At 33.7% G+C, this 17,277-nt stretch overlaps 1 protein-coding gene across 1 annotated transcript; it reads left to right on the top strand.

Annotated features, from left to right (window-relative positions):
• The first annotated feature begins 12,013 nt into the window (after positions 1 to 12,013).
• On the top strand, positions 12,014 to 14,837 carry LOC133288772 (cyclic dof factor 2-like). Its single transcript, XM_061486585.1, has 2 exons — positions 12,014 to 12,124; positions 13,072 to 14,837. Exons 1-2 carry the CDS (start codon positions 12,122 to 12,124, stop codon positions 14,320 to 14,322), a joined length of 1,254 nt encoding a protein of 417 aa, XP_061342569.1. The 5' UTR covers positions 12,014 to 12,121; the 3' UTR covers positions 14,323 to 14,837.
• Positions 14,838 to 17,277: the final 2,440 nt, after the last annotated feature.

Genomic DNA, 17,277 nt, shown 5'->3' with positions numbered 1-17,277 from the left:
GATTGATAACAGTATTAGGATTCGTGTGTAGAAACAAATGTATTGATATTTTCTCTTATTCTGAAGCAGAAAATAGCAAGCAGAATTTATGGTTTAAAAATCGCTTGATTTCGCTTGTTCAATTTGAATTTTTTGTATTGATAGCACCAATAGCAAGCAGAGTTTATGGTTTAAATTTCTCTAACTACTCATTGTCATTTTTGTATGTTGTGTGGGCATTCTAAGTGTCTGGTTTTACAAGAAAAAATTGTAAGTAGGTGAGGTACTTATTTATTTGAGTTTTTTTTCATCCTTATGCGGTTATGCCTATTTCATCATCCACAAGGAGCTTGCGATCAATATGATAGTTGTATAAAATTAAGACACAAAGATAGTGACACATGCAACCCCTCACGTGTAGGACACTTGATCTATCCCCTTTGGCACTTGAATCATTTTATATATCTAATGGCTAACATTTCATCATGACTCATCGTCTCCTCTCCTATCCTATTTAAAAATCATAACCTTGGTTTTCCTCAATGGCCATTTTGTTGTTCTGGGTTTTAGGGTTTTGTTAAATGGGAAAAGGGGAGAAAAATTGGGGATTTAGGGTTTTAGGGGAAGTTGAAATTCGAGTTCAATTTTCATGTCCAAGTTCATTTCCCCTGAAGAAATCGGATTTGGAGTGGAAACAGAGTATATACTTGTGGTTGTGGAGTCTTTCAGAATTTTTTTGCACTTCTTGCATTTTTTCTTTTCTTTATTTCTTTTTTTATAAAAATTACACTACCAATCAAAAGCTAAAAATCGAAATTATCAATCAATTGAAACTAATTCTTTTAAGGTGATATAAATGAAAGGAATAAACTAGAAAATTTATTTAAACTTTAAAAGAATATAAACACTTAAATATGTAAATTGGCTTTTTGACTAGAGAGAATTTTTGTTTTGATAATCTTAATATTGTACTTTTCAAAATTTATAGTAGCCATTAACTCGATGAGCTCAAGATTTTCAATTTTTGGTGGTGAGTAGTGACCATCTTCGTAACTGTTTTTCACTTTAATCTATTGTGATTCGTTTTTTTAGCATACCTTAACCTCTAAAATAGGGGCTCCATTTTTAACCTAAGATCTAGGGAAAAAATGCTTTTATTTTTTTTATCATTTAGTTTGAATTTTAAACTTTAGAATTAACATTATATGATTTTTTTACTCGAGTAAATTTATTATTAGTGAAAAAAATCTAAGTAGGCTGAGTCTTTGAATTTTTTATTTGCTTTTATTTTTTACACGGACCATTATCTTTTATTATTTGGTTAAAATTACTTATGATTAGGCAGGAAATGTTCTCTTTACTTTTCGAGTTAATGGATAAGGATCATACTATCTACGATTTAAGGTTTAAAGTCAGCCTATATGGTAATTGGGGCAGGATATACTTCTCACCAAATAACTTTACCACTTTTACAACTAATCTAATCACCGTTGATTTTCAACAATCTAACGGTTATAATTTATTGAGAATTATTGGGTCACACTTATTAATTAATTATTAATTCTCAATAAATCCAATAAATTATAACGGTTAAATTGACGAAAATCAATGGTGATTAAGTTAGTTGTAAGAGTAATAAACTTCTATGGTAATAAGTATATCCTTTCCCATTGTAATTTAGTACCATTCCTAAGACATTTTAAATCCTTAAAACAAATATAATAGAAGTGTAAAAAACAAACTAATTTAGATTAGAGGGTAATATTATACATCTGTATAACTGCAAAATTATTGATGAAAGGAGTCATGTGTTAATGGTTAACTAGATTTGACTTTCTCACTCTCCCTACTTTTTGTCAGGAAAATCAATTTTTGCTTTTAGTGTTTATGTAATGAGTTTCACATTTGTCATGTTACATGACTTGAAAAAAAAAGTTCTTACACACACGTTCAAGAGGTAGGGTCTATATGATTTTTTTCTTTCTTTCATCATTTTATTTTTTCTGTCCTCTTGAATGTGTGCGTATAAACTTTTTTTTGGATCATGTGATGTCACAAATGTAAAACCATTGATTTGCTAAAAATATATGAACCAACTCAATCGAAATGGAGAAGCATTAACCGATGCGCGAGTTGTGGAGAAGATTTTGAGGTCGTTAACTGTAACACCTCGTGTGCACCCGGTGTATTAACATACAAAGTCCCCATGCTCACCAAATAAGGCAACAAAGCCCAACAACGTCTCAAGTCAAATAGCAATATACTGAAAGTAAACACTATCAATATCTAGACATATCATCATTCAGCATGCATAATAAACTCAACTCCGGCCTCCTGCCGCTAGATGTATCAACCCCCGAGGTACCTGTACCTGAAAATGTGCCCCAAAACGAGATGAGATCTCTAAAAAGAAATCTCAGTAAGACAAGGAGTTTCAAGGATCTCTCCACCTCAAGCTCACTTACATGTGCAATATAAGTTCCAAAACAGTATAACAATATAATTTCCAAAATTCGTGCAATGCAGCATATATCCATGTCATGTGTGTATGCATTCTACTGGCCAGAGAATAAAAGTAGGGGTTACATACGTCTACAACCTACAGTACAAGGAACACTGCTTGTACCTCACCCACGGAGTTGCCGTCTTGTATGTCTCCACATACTCAGGATTACCATCTAGGTGGTACACCACATGCATATCATATGGCACTTGCACTCAATAAAACAGCTCAATAGCATTCCAATAACCATCAAATAATTTCATAAAAACACATCATGCATATAAATCATCCCTCCATGAGGTATGGTGGAACCAACAATGGGAAAAACCGAGGACACAAAAGCTTAACTCGCAAGCTATCAATCCAAACAAAGAGTCCACACCAACCCACGTCACGAAATAGTACACTCACAGTCTGTTTATACCATAAACATCATCAATATTCATCATCTAGAATGATTCTGAATGTTTCCTTTTACGACAACATTTTCTTTTTCGTTTCGTGCTCTTAGGCTTCTCCCAAAGCCATAAGCCTTTAATCTAAATGATTCTGACTTAGTTAACTTATTACAGAGGTTCACATTAACCAATCATGGGTCCAGAAACCCAATCTACACTTCTGTTTGGGTAGAACAGTGCATAACTCGAAATTCCCAGAATATCCGGATGCTTGTTATCATAGTAGCTCTTCTGGCGATTTGTATTCTGTATAAGATTTGTATTTTTCATTTAGAGACACATGTATAAGGACTATATGTAAGCCTTAATTTATTCATAATCTACGTCAAGGATAAATCTACGAGGTTATTCTGTATTTATCCTTCCATGTTATTGTTGGAAGGTAAATTATGATTAATTGATTAGTTGATAAAATCATTGGCATGGAGCCATTAAGATAAAATCCATGGAAGGATTCTAGATTGTAGATTTTGGATATACTGTCTATTAGGTGATAATACGACAATGGGAATTATCCTTAGATGTCCGAATTACAAACAAAATATCGTCAGTTTTATATTTCAAAAGGACGTGAGGTGTGAGAAATCATTACACTATTGAATTGGATACAAAAGAACTGGTAAATTGCTATAGATTATAAAATGCAAAAGTTTATTCATATTTTGATATAAGTCCAATTGTGAATCAATAAGATAAGCTTTTGCATTTATTAAATAAATGTGCTACGCTTAATACCGTTCTGATAATAACAAACTGGTCCGATAATAGGGTGTTATAGTATTCATGTTCGTGTCGAATTCATATTGACCTGAATAGCCACATCTAGGTATGATGGGATGCAAGCCTACGGATTTTCCTATTGAGCAACATCATCATTTGGCTGTAGCTAATGGAGTGATTTGGATGATCCGGCGTGTTATCGACGCTTTGTATATCTCACAATTATGCGACCTGGGGGGTAGAGCTTTGGCTAGAAAAGCCTTCGAGCTAGATATTACTAGCCAACCATGGAAGCAGACTCCAAGGAGCATGTCAAAAAGTGCGACAGTTTTCAGAAGCATGTTAAGCTAATTCTTTCACCGCGAGAAGAACTGAAATATATCTCGGCTCCATAGCCCTTTTTCAAATGGGGAATGGAATTGCTGGGACCCTTCAAAGCTACTGAAGGACAATTGAAGTGGATGATAATGGTTGTAGACTACTTTACTAAGTGGATAGAAGCAGAGCTAGTCACCCAATAACCTCGGCCAGAGTACAAAGGTTCTCTGAAAGGAACATTGTGTCCAGATTCGGAATACCAGCCGAGGTGGTAACTGATAATGGAAAACAATTTGCTGATAAAAGGTTCCAGGAGTTGATGAAAGACCTAAAGGTCAAACATCGCTTCGCATCTGTGGAACACCCACAGTAAAATGGGCAAGCTGAAGCTGCGAACAAGGTAATTGTTGACGGGCTCAAGAAACGAATGCTGGATGCCAAAGAAAGCTGGGTCCATCAATTATATTTTGTTTTGTAGGCATACCGAACGAGTACCCAGACAGCAACCGGGGAAACCCCCTTCAGATTGACTTATGGATGCGAAGCCATGACTCTGGTGGAGATCGGAGAACCCTCTTGGAGGAGAATGAATGGTATTAAGAAGAATGAACAAGAAAATAGTAAACTGCTTACTGCTTACTACTGAGACCAAGAATGTTTGAGAAAAATGACTTGGTACTCAGAAGAGATGACATCGGCAACAAGAATGCCAGAGATGGAAAACTAGCTGCAAACTGAGAAGGTCCTTATCGAATAAAAGAAAAGCTCGGAAAAGGGGCCTATGTCCTAGAAACAATAGAAGGCAAAGAAATCAAGAGGACCTGGAACGCGGATAAACTGAAAATATACTACAGTTAAATTCGAGATCCACTTTCTGAAAACTTGAAGTTTTTCAATTTATTTGAAATTTTTCTAGGCGAATTATTTTCCTATTTTAGGGACTTGTCTAAAACCGAATATGCCGGCAAATTCATGTAGTTCACAATTTGATATCAATAAATGAGGAATTATTCTTTTAAGATTTGTCCTTATTCATTTTTTATGCATCAGTATAAACTTCGAGGTACAAGTGTGATTTGTCATGTTGACTCTGATCAAGTCGAAATGCTCATTCCTTTGGTCAAAGGCATAAGGGGGACAGGTGACAATATTGTCTTTACCTTACATAAAATCCGGGTTATAAAGCTAGGATATGACGAGGTAAAGTCAACAAAGACTATAACTGTAACATCCCGTTACGTACCGGTAATGTTATCATTGCATATGGTATTAAGCGCAGTTACAATCAAAGTAGTTGAGGTAATTAAATTACGGGTAAACTTTTTCTTTTATTAATTCCTTAACTTTAAATATTAACCATTTCCGTAATCAATTAAAAACAACACTGTAATCGTAAATGCAAAACTCGCGGAAGCATAAAACTTATTTATTATAACCCCTCTAAGCAATACCATCACATTAGGTTGTAAAATGACACTTTTTCACAATTTTGTACAGTGGGAATCGATTCCCTACATCAAAGAATCGATTCCCAACAGCTACAGTAACACACAGAAGCTTCATTTTGGCTCCCCTATTTTAAGTAATCGATTCCCATCAAAAGGAATCGATTCCTAGCCTTCATAGTGGCTAAAAATTTCGTGTTCTGTTTCTGGGAATCGATTCCCAGCAGCAGGGAATCGATTCCCTACTGTGAAATCTCAGTTTTGACAGCTTTTTGACTCCACAGGGGATCTATAACTTCATTCCTGACGCTTTAATACTTAATATAACATATGTACCCTTACTAATGTAGGCTCTAGGCCCTTCCATCATGCATAATCTAATACCAATGTATCATTTTACCTCATTCACCAATTAAGTTGCCATTTACAAATCATATGGCTCATTTTACATCATAAGTGCTCAAATGCCTCAAAATACAACATGTGTGGTCATGGACAAGTCCCATGCTCACCGAAATACCAATATAATCCAAAGGCATAAAATATACATGAATTACAAAGACTTAGCATATAGTTATGAACACCCAAAAGCATGACAATATAAACATGCAATATGTTCATAACCTAAGTCTAAAATATTAAACACTATGTTATGTGCATCAGATATAGTCCTCCAAAATGTCATGCTCTCCATATGCACATCATGCTCAGCTCATCCACTAAGTGGGCCTCTTGCCCGAAGATCGTCCATGCTCACTATAACCTGAAATAATGTCCCCAAATGCGGAGTGAGATATACAAATATATCTCAATAAACCAAGGGTACTAGAGGATCACTCCACCCCCATGGCTCACTCAAAGTGCAACCAATGACATCATGTAAAATGCATAACATACAAAATCACAACAACTGGGCACAAATCCAAGAACATCCACATAAGGATTTCCGTTCAAGGACCCCATCATATAACTCCCGGGAATCTTCCCAGTGCCTCTCCCATGGATGAGACGACCCATGGAAAAACCCAACTGGAACTCCTCATGAGCCCTATCCAGCGGAAGTCCCATGTTTGGATCATCCTGGTACCGCTCCCAGAGTCGGCCCCACGACAAAACTCGACCGGAATCCCCAAAGGATATCTCCAGCGGAAGTCCAAACCAACACACATCTATTGGCCAGAGATCACAAAATTCAACACACAACATGCTCCAAACATGTCACACAATCAAGCAATAATGCATGAACATACATATTCACACAATGCCAAAGGCACAAAATCCGACCACAACCTTCCACTAGGTGTGGTGGAGCACACAAGGGATTAAAACCCAAGTTCCAAAGGTTTACCTCACTCCGAAGCCAATGCTCCTCAACGTAAGCTCCAAGCTTAATCCACTTCTATTGAATCTGTGAATGGCAACCTATGTGATCAAACAACAATGATCATTAACATTCACATAATACTCATAAACTTTACAATAATAATAACCAATAAAATCACTTAAGCCTATGGCTATTTTTCCATTTATCTCAACTATCTCAATCATTTTAATCCTTGAACTAACTCATCATCTTATGCACCAAGGCACCAACCATTGATTTTACACTATTTTTCTCACCAGTTTCCTCCAATTTCCTTTATAGGTTGAATTTCCACATACAAATATATATCCAACATTCTTTCTTCCAATTTCACTTTATCACAATATACTATCATCCATTTAAACACCATTTTCAATCATACAACTTCAACTACACAATTTTTACATCATTTTTCCTAAATTCCCTTCATGGTTCAAATTCTTCAAAGAAGCCTACACCAAGGCTTTCAATTCAATTTAAAACTTACACATGTCTTACAATCCTATTATTGACTCATATCAAAGCTCCACAACTCACTTATCTAATCCCATCATCATGACAATTCATAAAGTATTGAAATCTCATCATAAAATTTCCCAAGTTAAAATTTCCAAATCACAATAATTTTTTATTGTATCAATCATCATCATTTAGAGTAAATACCATTTTTAGTCCCTAACAAAAAATACAGTTCCCACTTTAGTCCTTTACAAAAATAAATTAGTCAGTTAGTCCCTAACAAATTCAAAGTGAACCTATTTAGTTGAAATCGTGGTCCCTCACAAATTCAAAAAAGACCCATATTAGTCCCTCAAAAGGACTAAAATGGGTCCACCTTGAATTTGTTAGGGACTAACTGACTAATTTATTTTTGTAAGGGACTAAAGTGGGGACCGTATTTTTTGTTAGGGATCAAAAAGGGTCTTTACTCCATCATTTATCATTCTAAGCATTTAATTCCAAAGGAGACATACCATTCAATGTTCCTAACTATCATAACTCAACTTACAACTTCAAAACCCTCATCAATATTATGATCTCCATGAATACTCAAAGAGGATGGAAAAACTTACCACCAATAGTCTCCAATGGTCCAAGGGAATGATCTCCAAGCAATGAATCAACCCAAAAATCACCAAAAATTCCTCAAATTCCCCAAAATTTCGTGGTTGTTTTACGGGTATAACTCCTCACACAATGCTCCCTACAAGATGCACTCTACATGGAAGTTACTCACAAGAGTGTGGGGAACAACTTTGTAGTTGGAAGTTTTTGCTAAAAGTGTCAAGAAAATAAGTTGGAATTTCAAAAGCTCAAACCCTCACAAATGGTGAAAAGCCTCCATGGGAAGAAGGAGAGGGAGGAGAGAGAAAAGTGGAAAAATCTGATTTTTCATGTCACTTAAGTCACTTAAAACTCTTAGGTGGGTCCCACATGTGAATTAACTTTAATGAATCACCTAATTTAAACCACAAATTCATAACCTACGTATTTTTCTCGTTCGCGTCATATTTTTGTTTTCCTAAAATACTGATCAAAATTTCACGCTTATCAGTACAATTATACCGCAATATTTTATACCGAGAAAATCACTATTCATCAAAAATTTTAAAACTTGCCTATCAACTCAATTTTACGTCCTCAATCCATTTTCGGCCTTATTTTTATCATTTGAGACCTTCTACTCAATTTTTCATGCCTAGGGACACGTGTTTGGTAAATTACTATTTTGCCCTTTTTACATATTTCGGCCCTAATGTCAAGATTTTCACTAATCCTACCATTTTAATCAATATTATCACATAAAAATATATATTTAGAAATACGAGGTGTTATAATAACTTTCATCCATGCAGACTTGCCAAAATGGCTAAGTTAGAATAAACATGCATCATGGAAAATGACATAAAACGGAATCCGTACAATGCTTTGACCTCTGCCCGGTCAACAAAATGAAAATCATAAAATGCACGAGTTGAGAAAATAAAATTTATTTGAGTTGAAAAAGTAACCCGTCACGGATGGGAAAACTCCAATAAGCTTAATGAGAAACTCGAAACTACACGGGTTGAAAGACTAAAACCTATCCGGCTCGTAAAATAGTAAAATAGTCTGTTCCTGATAAGTAGCAACTCGAATAAGATTAATGTCCTTATTTTCCTAAGTTACAAATTTCGAGAACAAGCATGCAAGTTCTTTCAACAAAAACATAAGTCCTTAGAAGTATTTAATAAGTACTTCAGGCAACCCGGAAAGAGGATAAATTGGGCAAACACGTCTAAGTTATTTAAAGGATGTGCAATGCAAGGCATAGAAATACGAACGCAAATTATGAAGGAGAGTAAAGTACTTTTGAATGTTTGTTAAAAATTCATATGGTTTTTTAAAATTCTATAAATCCATATTGTCCTTTCAAATCTTATAAATTCTATTAAAATCCTTTAAAATCTAATCTTATGAAATTTTGATTGTAAAAAAAGTTTTTTAAAAAAATCTTTAAAGTCTCTCCAATTCTAAATAGTCTTTTAAAATCTATAAGATTTTTTAGCTCAAAAAAGTCTTTTAAAATCCTAATCCAATACACCCATTGTATTACCCTTCGTTACATCCTCTTCTTATAAGAGGAATGATTCCTTATATTACGTAAAACGGTAATGCATCGGGTTATGTTATGTTATAGGAAATAAAAAAAAATTCCTTCCGACACAATACATAATTTGGGGGCTATTAATATTTTTTTCTCTCTTCTTATAGTGTGGGACTCTTTCCAGGAAAAAAAATTTGTTTCTTGAAACATAAAACATAACCAATGTATTACCCTACGTTGAAACCATTGTTATGAAAACCGGACCGGATCAGCCGGGTCAACCCAGAATCTGGTGAACCGGTCATCTGACCGATCCGGTTATCACATTGGATCGGTCAAGTATCAGACTCGGTACGATCTGATACGACCCGGCCGATTTTGGTGAAAAATCGGTGGCCCGACTTTGCTTTTTTTTTAAAAAATATTTAAAAAAAAAGGTTTCCAAAAAAAAAAAATCATAATTGACATATTTGAGTGATCTGTTACTTATTGACTTACATAAATTATGTACCTACAATCTTAATATTATCTCAATTATGCACTATGCAGAGAATTTTGATTTGATAGATAGAGATGTCGTGTACCGAACCTGAAACACCAATATAACAAACATTATGTGTTTGTTTGATCTTTAATTGGACAATATTGTATAATTTATTGTTTTTATATTAAAATATTTAGAATTTATATTATTTTTTTCAACTATTTAAATGTATTTATAATTTTTTAATATAAATTATAGATTTATATACAATCATCGACTCATGCGATTCAATCAATGAGACCTAATGACCCAATATCTCAATCGTGTAATTCACTGAGCCAATTTTAATAACATTCGTTCAAACTTTGGTAACTAATTTAATCTAGAAGGGAAAATACATCATTTATTAGGTACATGAAAGATAGATAAAACTTGAACATCTATTACTGCAGTTAAATTTTATTCACTATTTACGAATAATACACATTATTTTTGGAATAAATTCACTATTATGACACTTAAACTTTTCTTATGTCACCTGACAAGAGCCAGTCTGACATTTGTTCATCTGCCTAACGGGACAGAAAAGTGGCTTTGTCGTTTGTTTATCTTTTGCGGACCTTACTGATTTAGATAGCTTCAAATTTTTTGTTGAATGAGAAATTTTTCTACGGAATTACGGGAGAAATGTGTATTATTTTTAGGGATAAATTATTTTACTAATTTTTTTTTGTCTATCTTTGTCTATCACTATCCAACATCGTTAGATCAGAATCTAAAAAAGAGAGAAAAAGATAAATGTTAATTGAGATTATGATCTAATAGTCCTTTAAGTGGTAGGCAAAGATAGGTACAAAAAAAATTATAGATAGAATAACTTATCCCTTATTTTTAGGGGCACAAATTTAGTTCTCTTTAAGAGAGATAGATATAAAGAGTTGACACTCACATCTTTATTTTATTTTTTTATCTTTATTTTTTTGGTAAAACTCACATCTCTTTATATTTATTTCTTTCTTAAAAAGACATAAATTTATGTAGAAAGATGCTTTTTCCAATTTATATCCGTAATATTTCATGGTTTATATAAAATAAGGGGATACAAGGACAATTATTAATAAATTAAAAGAATAAGTACACTTATAAAATACTTAGGGTGTGTTTGGTACAGAATAAAATTTTTTGGTGACCGGGAATCATGATTAATGGGAATTCAGTAGAAATTGAGTTTACTTGGAATCTTACGAAAGATGTGTTTGGTTCGCCAAAATATTACCGGGAATACTGGGTAAAAATTACTGATTCCATATTTGGTTTAGAACGAAATATGACTTGGAATATGAGGTTATTTTACAAAAATAACCCCAAACTATTTTTACTTTTGTAATTGATAGATTGGGTCTAGATTTTTATGTGTATTGGGGTATTTTTGTCTCAAAATTTATTGTTGTGCTTTCCCTTTACTTGGTATTCTGATTGGTATTCCGAATTACCATATTATTTTTGGTAATCTGAATAGTGACTTTTCTTTATAAATCAAATTACCGGTAATCCTTGGATATCCGGGAATCGTAATTTATTCCTTCTACCAAACGTGGTAATTACATTTACCAAAGAAGGATTACCGGTAATCCTCTCCAAAAACTTGAACCAAACACCCCCTTAAGGAATAAACTGCATAGAATCTATCTAGTTTAATATAACTTAAGAGTAAGATGTTTGAATTACTTTATGGAAAATATTTTTTTCATGTTGCATGAGATAATTTGTCTCGTGCAACATACAAAAAGTGAATAGGACCCACTAAAAAGAAGAGAGAGAAAAAAATAGGTTCTATTCATTTTTTTGTATTGCATGAGATAATTTTTCTCATGCAGAAAAACATTTCCCTTATTTTATTTTAATTTATAGAAGAGTTATTGTGAATTTTCTTTAGCACCCACCTCTCTCTTTAAAGATGATTAATTTATTGTTTTATATTAAAAATGTAAAGGGTAAATTGGAAAGGGTTGTTTCAATTTTCTTGATTTGGCAAGTGGAACAGTTTGTTTCCCATGGTTCTGGGTTTTGTTGTTGCAACATTTTTAGTCACTTTTTGGGTACTATTTATCCTAAGTAACTGTCTGGTTTTCAGTTGAGGCATGTTCCAAGTTAGAGATCCAGCAATAAAGCTTTTTGGAAGAGATATTCATATTCATATTCCCATTAAGCCTACAGATTCACACTCTCTGATTCAGATTCAGCCTCTGCCTCAACCAATCAACATGGTCACGACATTCAAACCTTCTATTTCCTTCTCATGATTTCTTCCTTTCTTTCTGACATGTTGTGCTGCTCTTTTTCATTTCCTGTGCTTTCTCGGGAAAATTTTTAGCAAAGTTTGCATTTTTAAACTTAAGAACAGGAAAACCCAGAATTTTATTTGCCTTACTGAAATGGGTATCATCATACTGAATGGAACTCCAGCTTGTACAAAATCTCTACATGATTTTCTTTTTAGTTTAAGTAGAATAAAACAGTTTTTTTTTTTTTTTTTTGTGTGGCAATATTTATTATTCATATTGCAATCTTATACTTCTATAATGAACATTTTGATGTAGTTCTCATGCCCATTACCCAAAAAAAAAATTATGCTTCAGGTATCTGAAGGTGTTTGTTTGATAAGGTAGTGAAACTTAACTTTTGTTCCTGAAAGGGCACTACAAAGTAAATGAAAGAAAAGCAGGGGTGGATTATTGTTTGGCACTATAGAAAATAAGTAGTGAGATTTAATTTCAATAATTTGTGTTGGAATCTGATTGGAACTTGGACTGAATTGTTTAACCAGTAATGGATATCATAAAATTTAAATGAGACCAAATTAGTTTGGTGTGTTCTATTCTATCAACTGTAGCAATGGAATATGGATAGAGGTTTGGTGAAAGAAGATTCTTGTTCTTCTTCTGTTATGTTTAGGAGAAAAAGGTCAACGGCATTTTCAACTTGATTCTTAACGTCCCATTTTTTTTATCTACTGAAGATCACATTGCTGGAGCATAAGCATGAGTTTTTGAGATTTGCTTAATCTGTGGTTATTTCATGTTTATTTATCTATGTTGAAATGCATATGTTATGCCAACCTTTGTATTCTTTCACTGAGTTAGCACCTTTGGTTCTAATGCAAGTTGTATATTCCATGAATGGCCAGCTGACACAGTTTGGTCCTCAATTGCAGAATGGACTTGAAGAATCAACTAATGCTGAAGTGGATGTTCCTATGAAGGAAGTATCAGGCAAAGAGACTGATCCTCAAGAAGATGCTAATAAATGTCCTACTGTGAAACTGGTGGCCAAAGTAGTACATAGAACTAATGAAGACATGACTACTAAAAGAGAAGTGGATCATGAAGAAAAAGTTTTCAAGAAGCCAGACAAGGTCCTGCCATGTCCTCGCTGCAATAGTTTGGAAACAAAGTTTTGCTATTTCAACAATTACAATGTTAACCAACCTAGACATTTCTGCAAAAATTGCCAGAGATATTGGACAGCTGGGGGAACAATTAGAAATGTTCCTGTTGGTGCTGGTAAGCGCAAAAGTAAGCATTTACCTGTGACCCCTAATGCAGTATCTGATATGCATCTCTTATCTATGACTTCAAGACCTGTTAATGGAATGGAGAACATCCCTAGTCTCAATGAGGAAGCTCCTCTTAGTGAAACCCTTGAAACTATGTTAAATCTCAAGGACCAGACAAAAATTGAAGTGGACTCTTCTACTGTCAATGATGATGATGAGGAGCATTCCAGCACTTCTATGAGATCTGTTGAATCCTTGGAGAAGGTTGGTTTGTCACAACACTGCAATGGTTTAATTCCTTTAAATTCAGTTCAATATTATCCTGTTCCTCCATGGGCTTACCAATGGAATCCATGTTGGAATGCTATGATGTTTAGCCCCAGTAGCATAACTAATAGCCCTTCTTACATGGGTTCTGCAACCATGATGGCAGTTCCTGGCTTCTCCACACCAACTGTAGAATTACCAGTGTCACCTGCTTCATATTGGGGTTGCATGCCAAACTGGGCTGGGCAAAATGAAGAGTCTTCATTGGTTGGATCTTCTACAATTAGTGGCATCCTATCACCTTCATCTTCAGTTAGCAACTGTGCCAGTTCTGGTAATAGGTCTCCAACCTTAGGAAAACATTCTAGAGATGGAAGTACACCAGCAGAAGATACAGTGAAACAGAATCTTTGGGTACCTAAGACTGTAAGAATTAATGATCCAGAAGAGGCTGCAAAGAGTTCTATATGGTCAACTTTGGGAACAAAGTCTGAACAGAACAAACCCATTATGAAAGGAAGTGTTTTTAAATCATTTGAACCTAAGTCAAATGCAAGTTCTCATATTTTAGATGATAATCAAATTCTAAGGGCAAACCCTGCTGCTTTCTCTCGGTCTGAATCTTTTCAGGAAAACATGTAAAATCCTGTATTTGATTCCAGTTTTATGTTGTCATCAACTTAACCATGTCATATTGGCATTTGTTGTTGGATGAGGCACAGAGGATTTCTTCAAATCCAACTTTGTCATGGCCAATTTCATGTGTTAATGCTTCAGAAGATAGCCATGACAACAACCTTCAATGAATTTTAGGCTATATCTTATCTGATCAGTAAGAATCTGAATCTTGTGCCAATAATTGCTTCATGGTAAAATGAGACTTTTGCACCTCAAGTTTATTACCATGGAGAAAGAGAGTCATGGCTGTTAATGAAATTCTGACTTTAAGGGATGGTATTCAGGCTTCAAAGCAGTTGCAATCAAGATGTTACTCCTTTTGAGTTGTTTCTTTGGTTCATTCAGTCTTCATCTGTTTCATCATTTTCCAGTCAATCTTAGGTGAGGAGTTTACATGTGTCATTGATTACTTTGTGTGCTGTTTTTCAGAGTTTTCTAGGTATTTATTTTATTGTTTTCTTTTTCTTTTTCATAAAGATTGGGCCTGGATTGTAACTTGAGAGTTGGTTATAGCAAATAGAAAAATGTTCAGAGGCTTATATCTGTGGCAAAGGTTTTTTCTTTTGTGTCTTATACACAGATGAAGTCAAAATGATGCATTGATAACAATCTGTATCACAATCAGCCTAAAATATAGGCACTTATTTTCTTCAAGACATCAATGCATATTTAAGAGCAAAGCACATAATTTCTTTTTCTATTACACTTTCCCTTTTCTTTTCTTGTTCTTATTGCACAAAAGTTGATAAATCTGCATTCTATGTTTCCCTTGATCAATAGCCGTTGACATTTTCAACTTGCTCATATAGTTATTGTTTGTCATGTGATGATTATGATGAGCTAGATAATATGCTGGGAGAACTTTTTGGTTTGCGAGGATGGATTTGTCCACAAGCCATTGCAATAAGAGACATTGCTTGTATAATTTGAAATTACAGTTTCCTCCTCCTTGAGTCTGGTTTTCTTTTCTGAAGGAACTAATTAGGCATATGCTTATTTGATATCAGGGGAAGGTTATATTTACACTTTTTTTCTTACAAACTTACAAATTATAATAAGTATGACTGATCATACTTCAATCAAGAGTGATCATACTTCAATCAAGAGTGTATGACCGGTTAGATTTAGTGTAGTTTGTAAGAGTTTGTAAACAAAAAGTTTGTAAATATAACCTTCTCCTTGATATTAATAACATAAAATTCTTGCATTCATCATCATATGATTGTATATCTAATTTCATTTATTTACAATTCAATAGCTTAAACATTGTAGGAGTAACTTTCAAAACCACTTCAACTTTTGTATTAGATAGTTACCCCGTTTAAGAGTAAAGTCTATTAATTATAGGTGTTCAATATATCACCAAGCAAACCACAGCATAAAACTTTCTACAATGATATAGTAACATTGTTGCAATAGCCAAAGGTAGTCCTGAAAATGGGTAGTCACTAGCCTTATAAACCAGAGTGATGGCCTGATAGACATCTATAAGAGGATGATTTAATTATTTTCTCCAAGGGTGAAAAGTTCTGAATTTTGTACTTATTGATGTTCAGGTAGAGACTTAGAGGGTGAAAGATTAAGGAATAGTGTTATGGGGCAGGAGTTTAAAATAGGGAAGATTACCATCTACGATGAATTGACTAAGCGGTACAATCACGAGTGAATCCGCCATTATATTTTATTTCAAAATTTTAAGATATTAGATTTGTAAGTTTTTCTTACTTATATTTTCCATGAATTATATTTATCTCATTCAACATGAGATAAATCAAATTCTTACACACACGTAACAAAGGTGAGTCCCACCTCTATTTTTTTTTTTTTAAATATTTATGTAGTTACTGCATATAAGTTATCTATATTTACTCCCAAAACAACGTCGTTTTGGGATTGAAAAATTAAAATATTATAATTATAAAGACTATAATAATCCTGAAATAAATTAAAATTATAAAAACATCATGATTTCTGTCCCAAAACGACGTCGTATTAGATTTACTGCAGAAAAAACGAACCCATTTTTTTTTCTCTCCAATTATTTATGGGTTTCTCTTAGAATTTTGTTTCAGTAACGTAAGATAACTCATCTCCAAATATTTCCCACATTTCATGCCTAGTCTATTCTTATCCGATACAGAACTTTATTACTAAATATTTAAATTCCCAATTATCATTTTTTAGCATGGGGAAGTTAGCTTACATTTATGGTTTTGCATATCTGGCTGGCCAAGATTTTTAGTAACAGTTGTTGCAAAAAATTGTGTTCTTCGCTAATCTTTTAATATATTATTTTTATCAGAAGTTACATGCTTGATTATCTCACTACAATTTCATAAGCATTTAACTTTTGATGCCATTCTCATCAAGAATATAATTTATCCTAATTTATTTGGTGTGGTAATCCTCAATGTAAGTAGATTGTGTAACTCTTTTGGGCTTAGCACTCACACAAGGGGATTTTTTTAATATGCTCCAGGAGTATAGTATTATTTGGTGATCCTTTATTAAAAAAAGAAATTTTCTTTTCATTTATATCCTTTTTTTATTTTAAATCCCCTCTCAATTCTTTATTTTTACTATTTTTGGAAAAGGTGCATGAGCACCGGGCTCATAATAAATGAGCTTAGAGTAATGGGCCCTAGGTTTCACAACAGTTTGGGCTGTAGGTAATGCAACCTACTCACAAACTTTGTTTGGAAACAGATGAAAGAACATTAAGGGAGATGTTACAAAGGATTAGTGTTTTTTAAAGATAATTTTTATTTGTTACATATACGTAAAAATATACGAGGTTCACATTTTTTTTTTCTTTTCTCTTCACACGAGTCCACATGGACCCCACACACTTTTATGTATGTGTAAGAAATAAAAGCATCTCTTATAACATGAGAAACATTAATCTCATATTCTAATATT

The sequence above is a fragment of the Gastrolobium bilobum genome, unplaced genomic scaffold (assembly GCF_033153095.1).
Source record: "Gastrolobium bilobum isolate Gb01-03AN ecotype WA unplaced genomic scaffold, APGP_CSIRO_Gbil_v1 utg196743, whole genome shotgun sequence".
Taxonomy (NCBI): Eukaryota; Viridiplantae; Streptophyta; class Magnoliopsida; order Fabales; family Fabaceae; genus Gastrolobium; species Gastrolobium bilobum.
The sequence above is the reverse complement of the archived record's forward strand: the minus strand, read 5'-3'. Positions and strand labels throughout refer to the sequence as shown.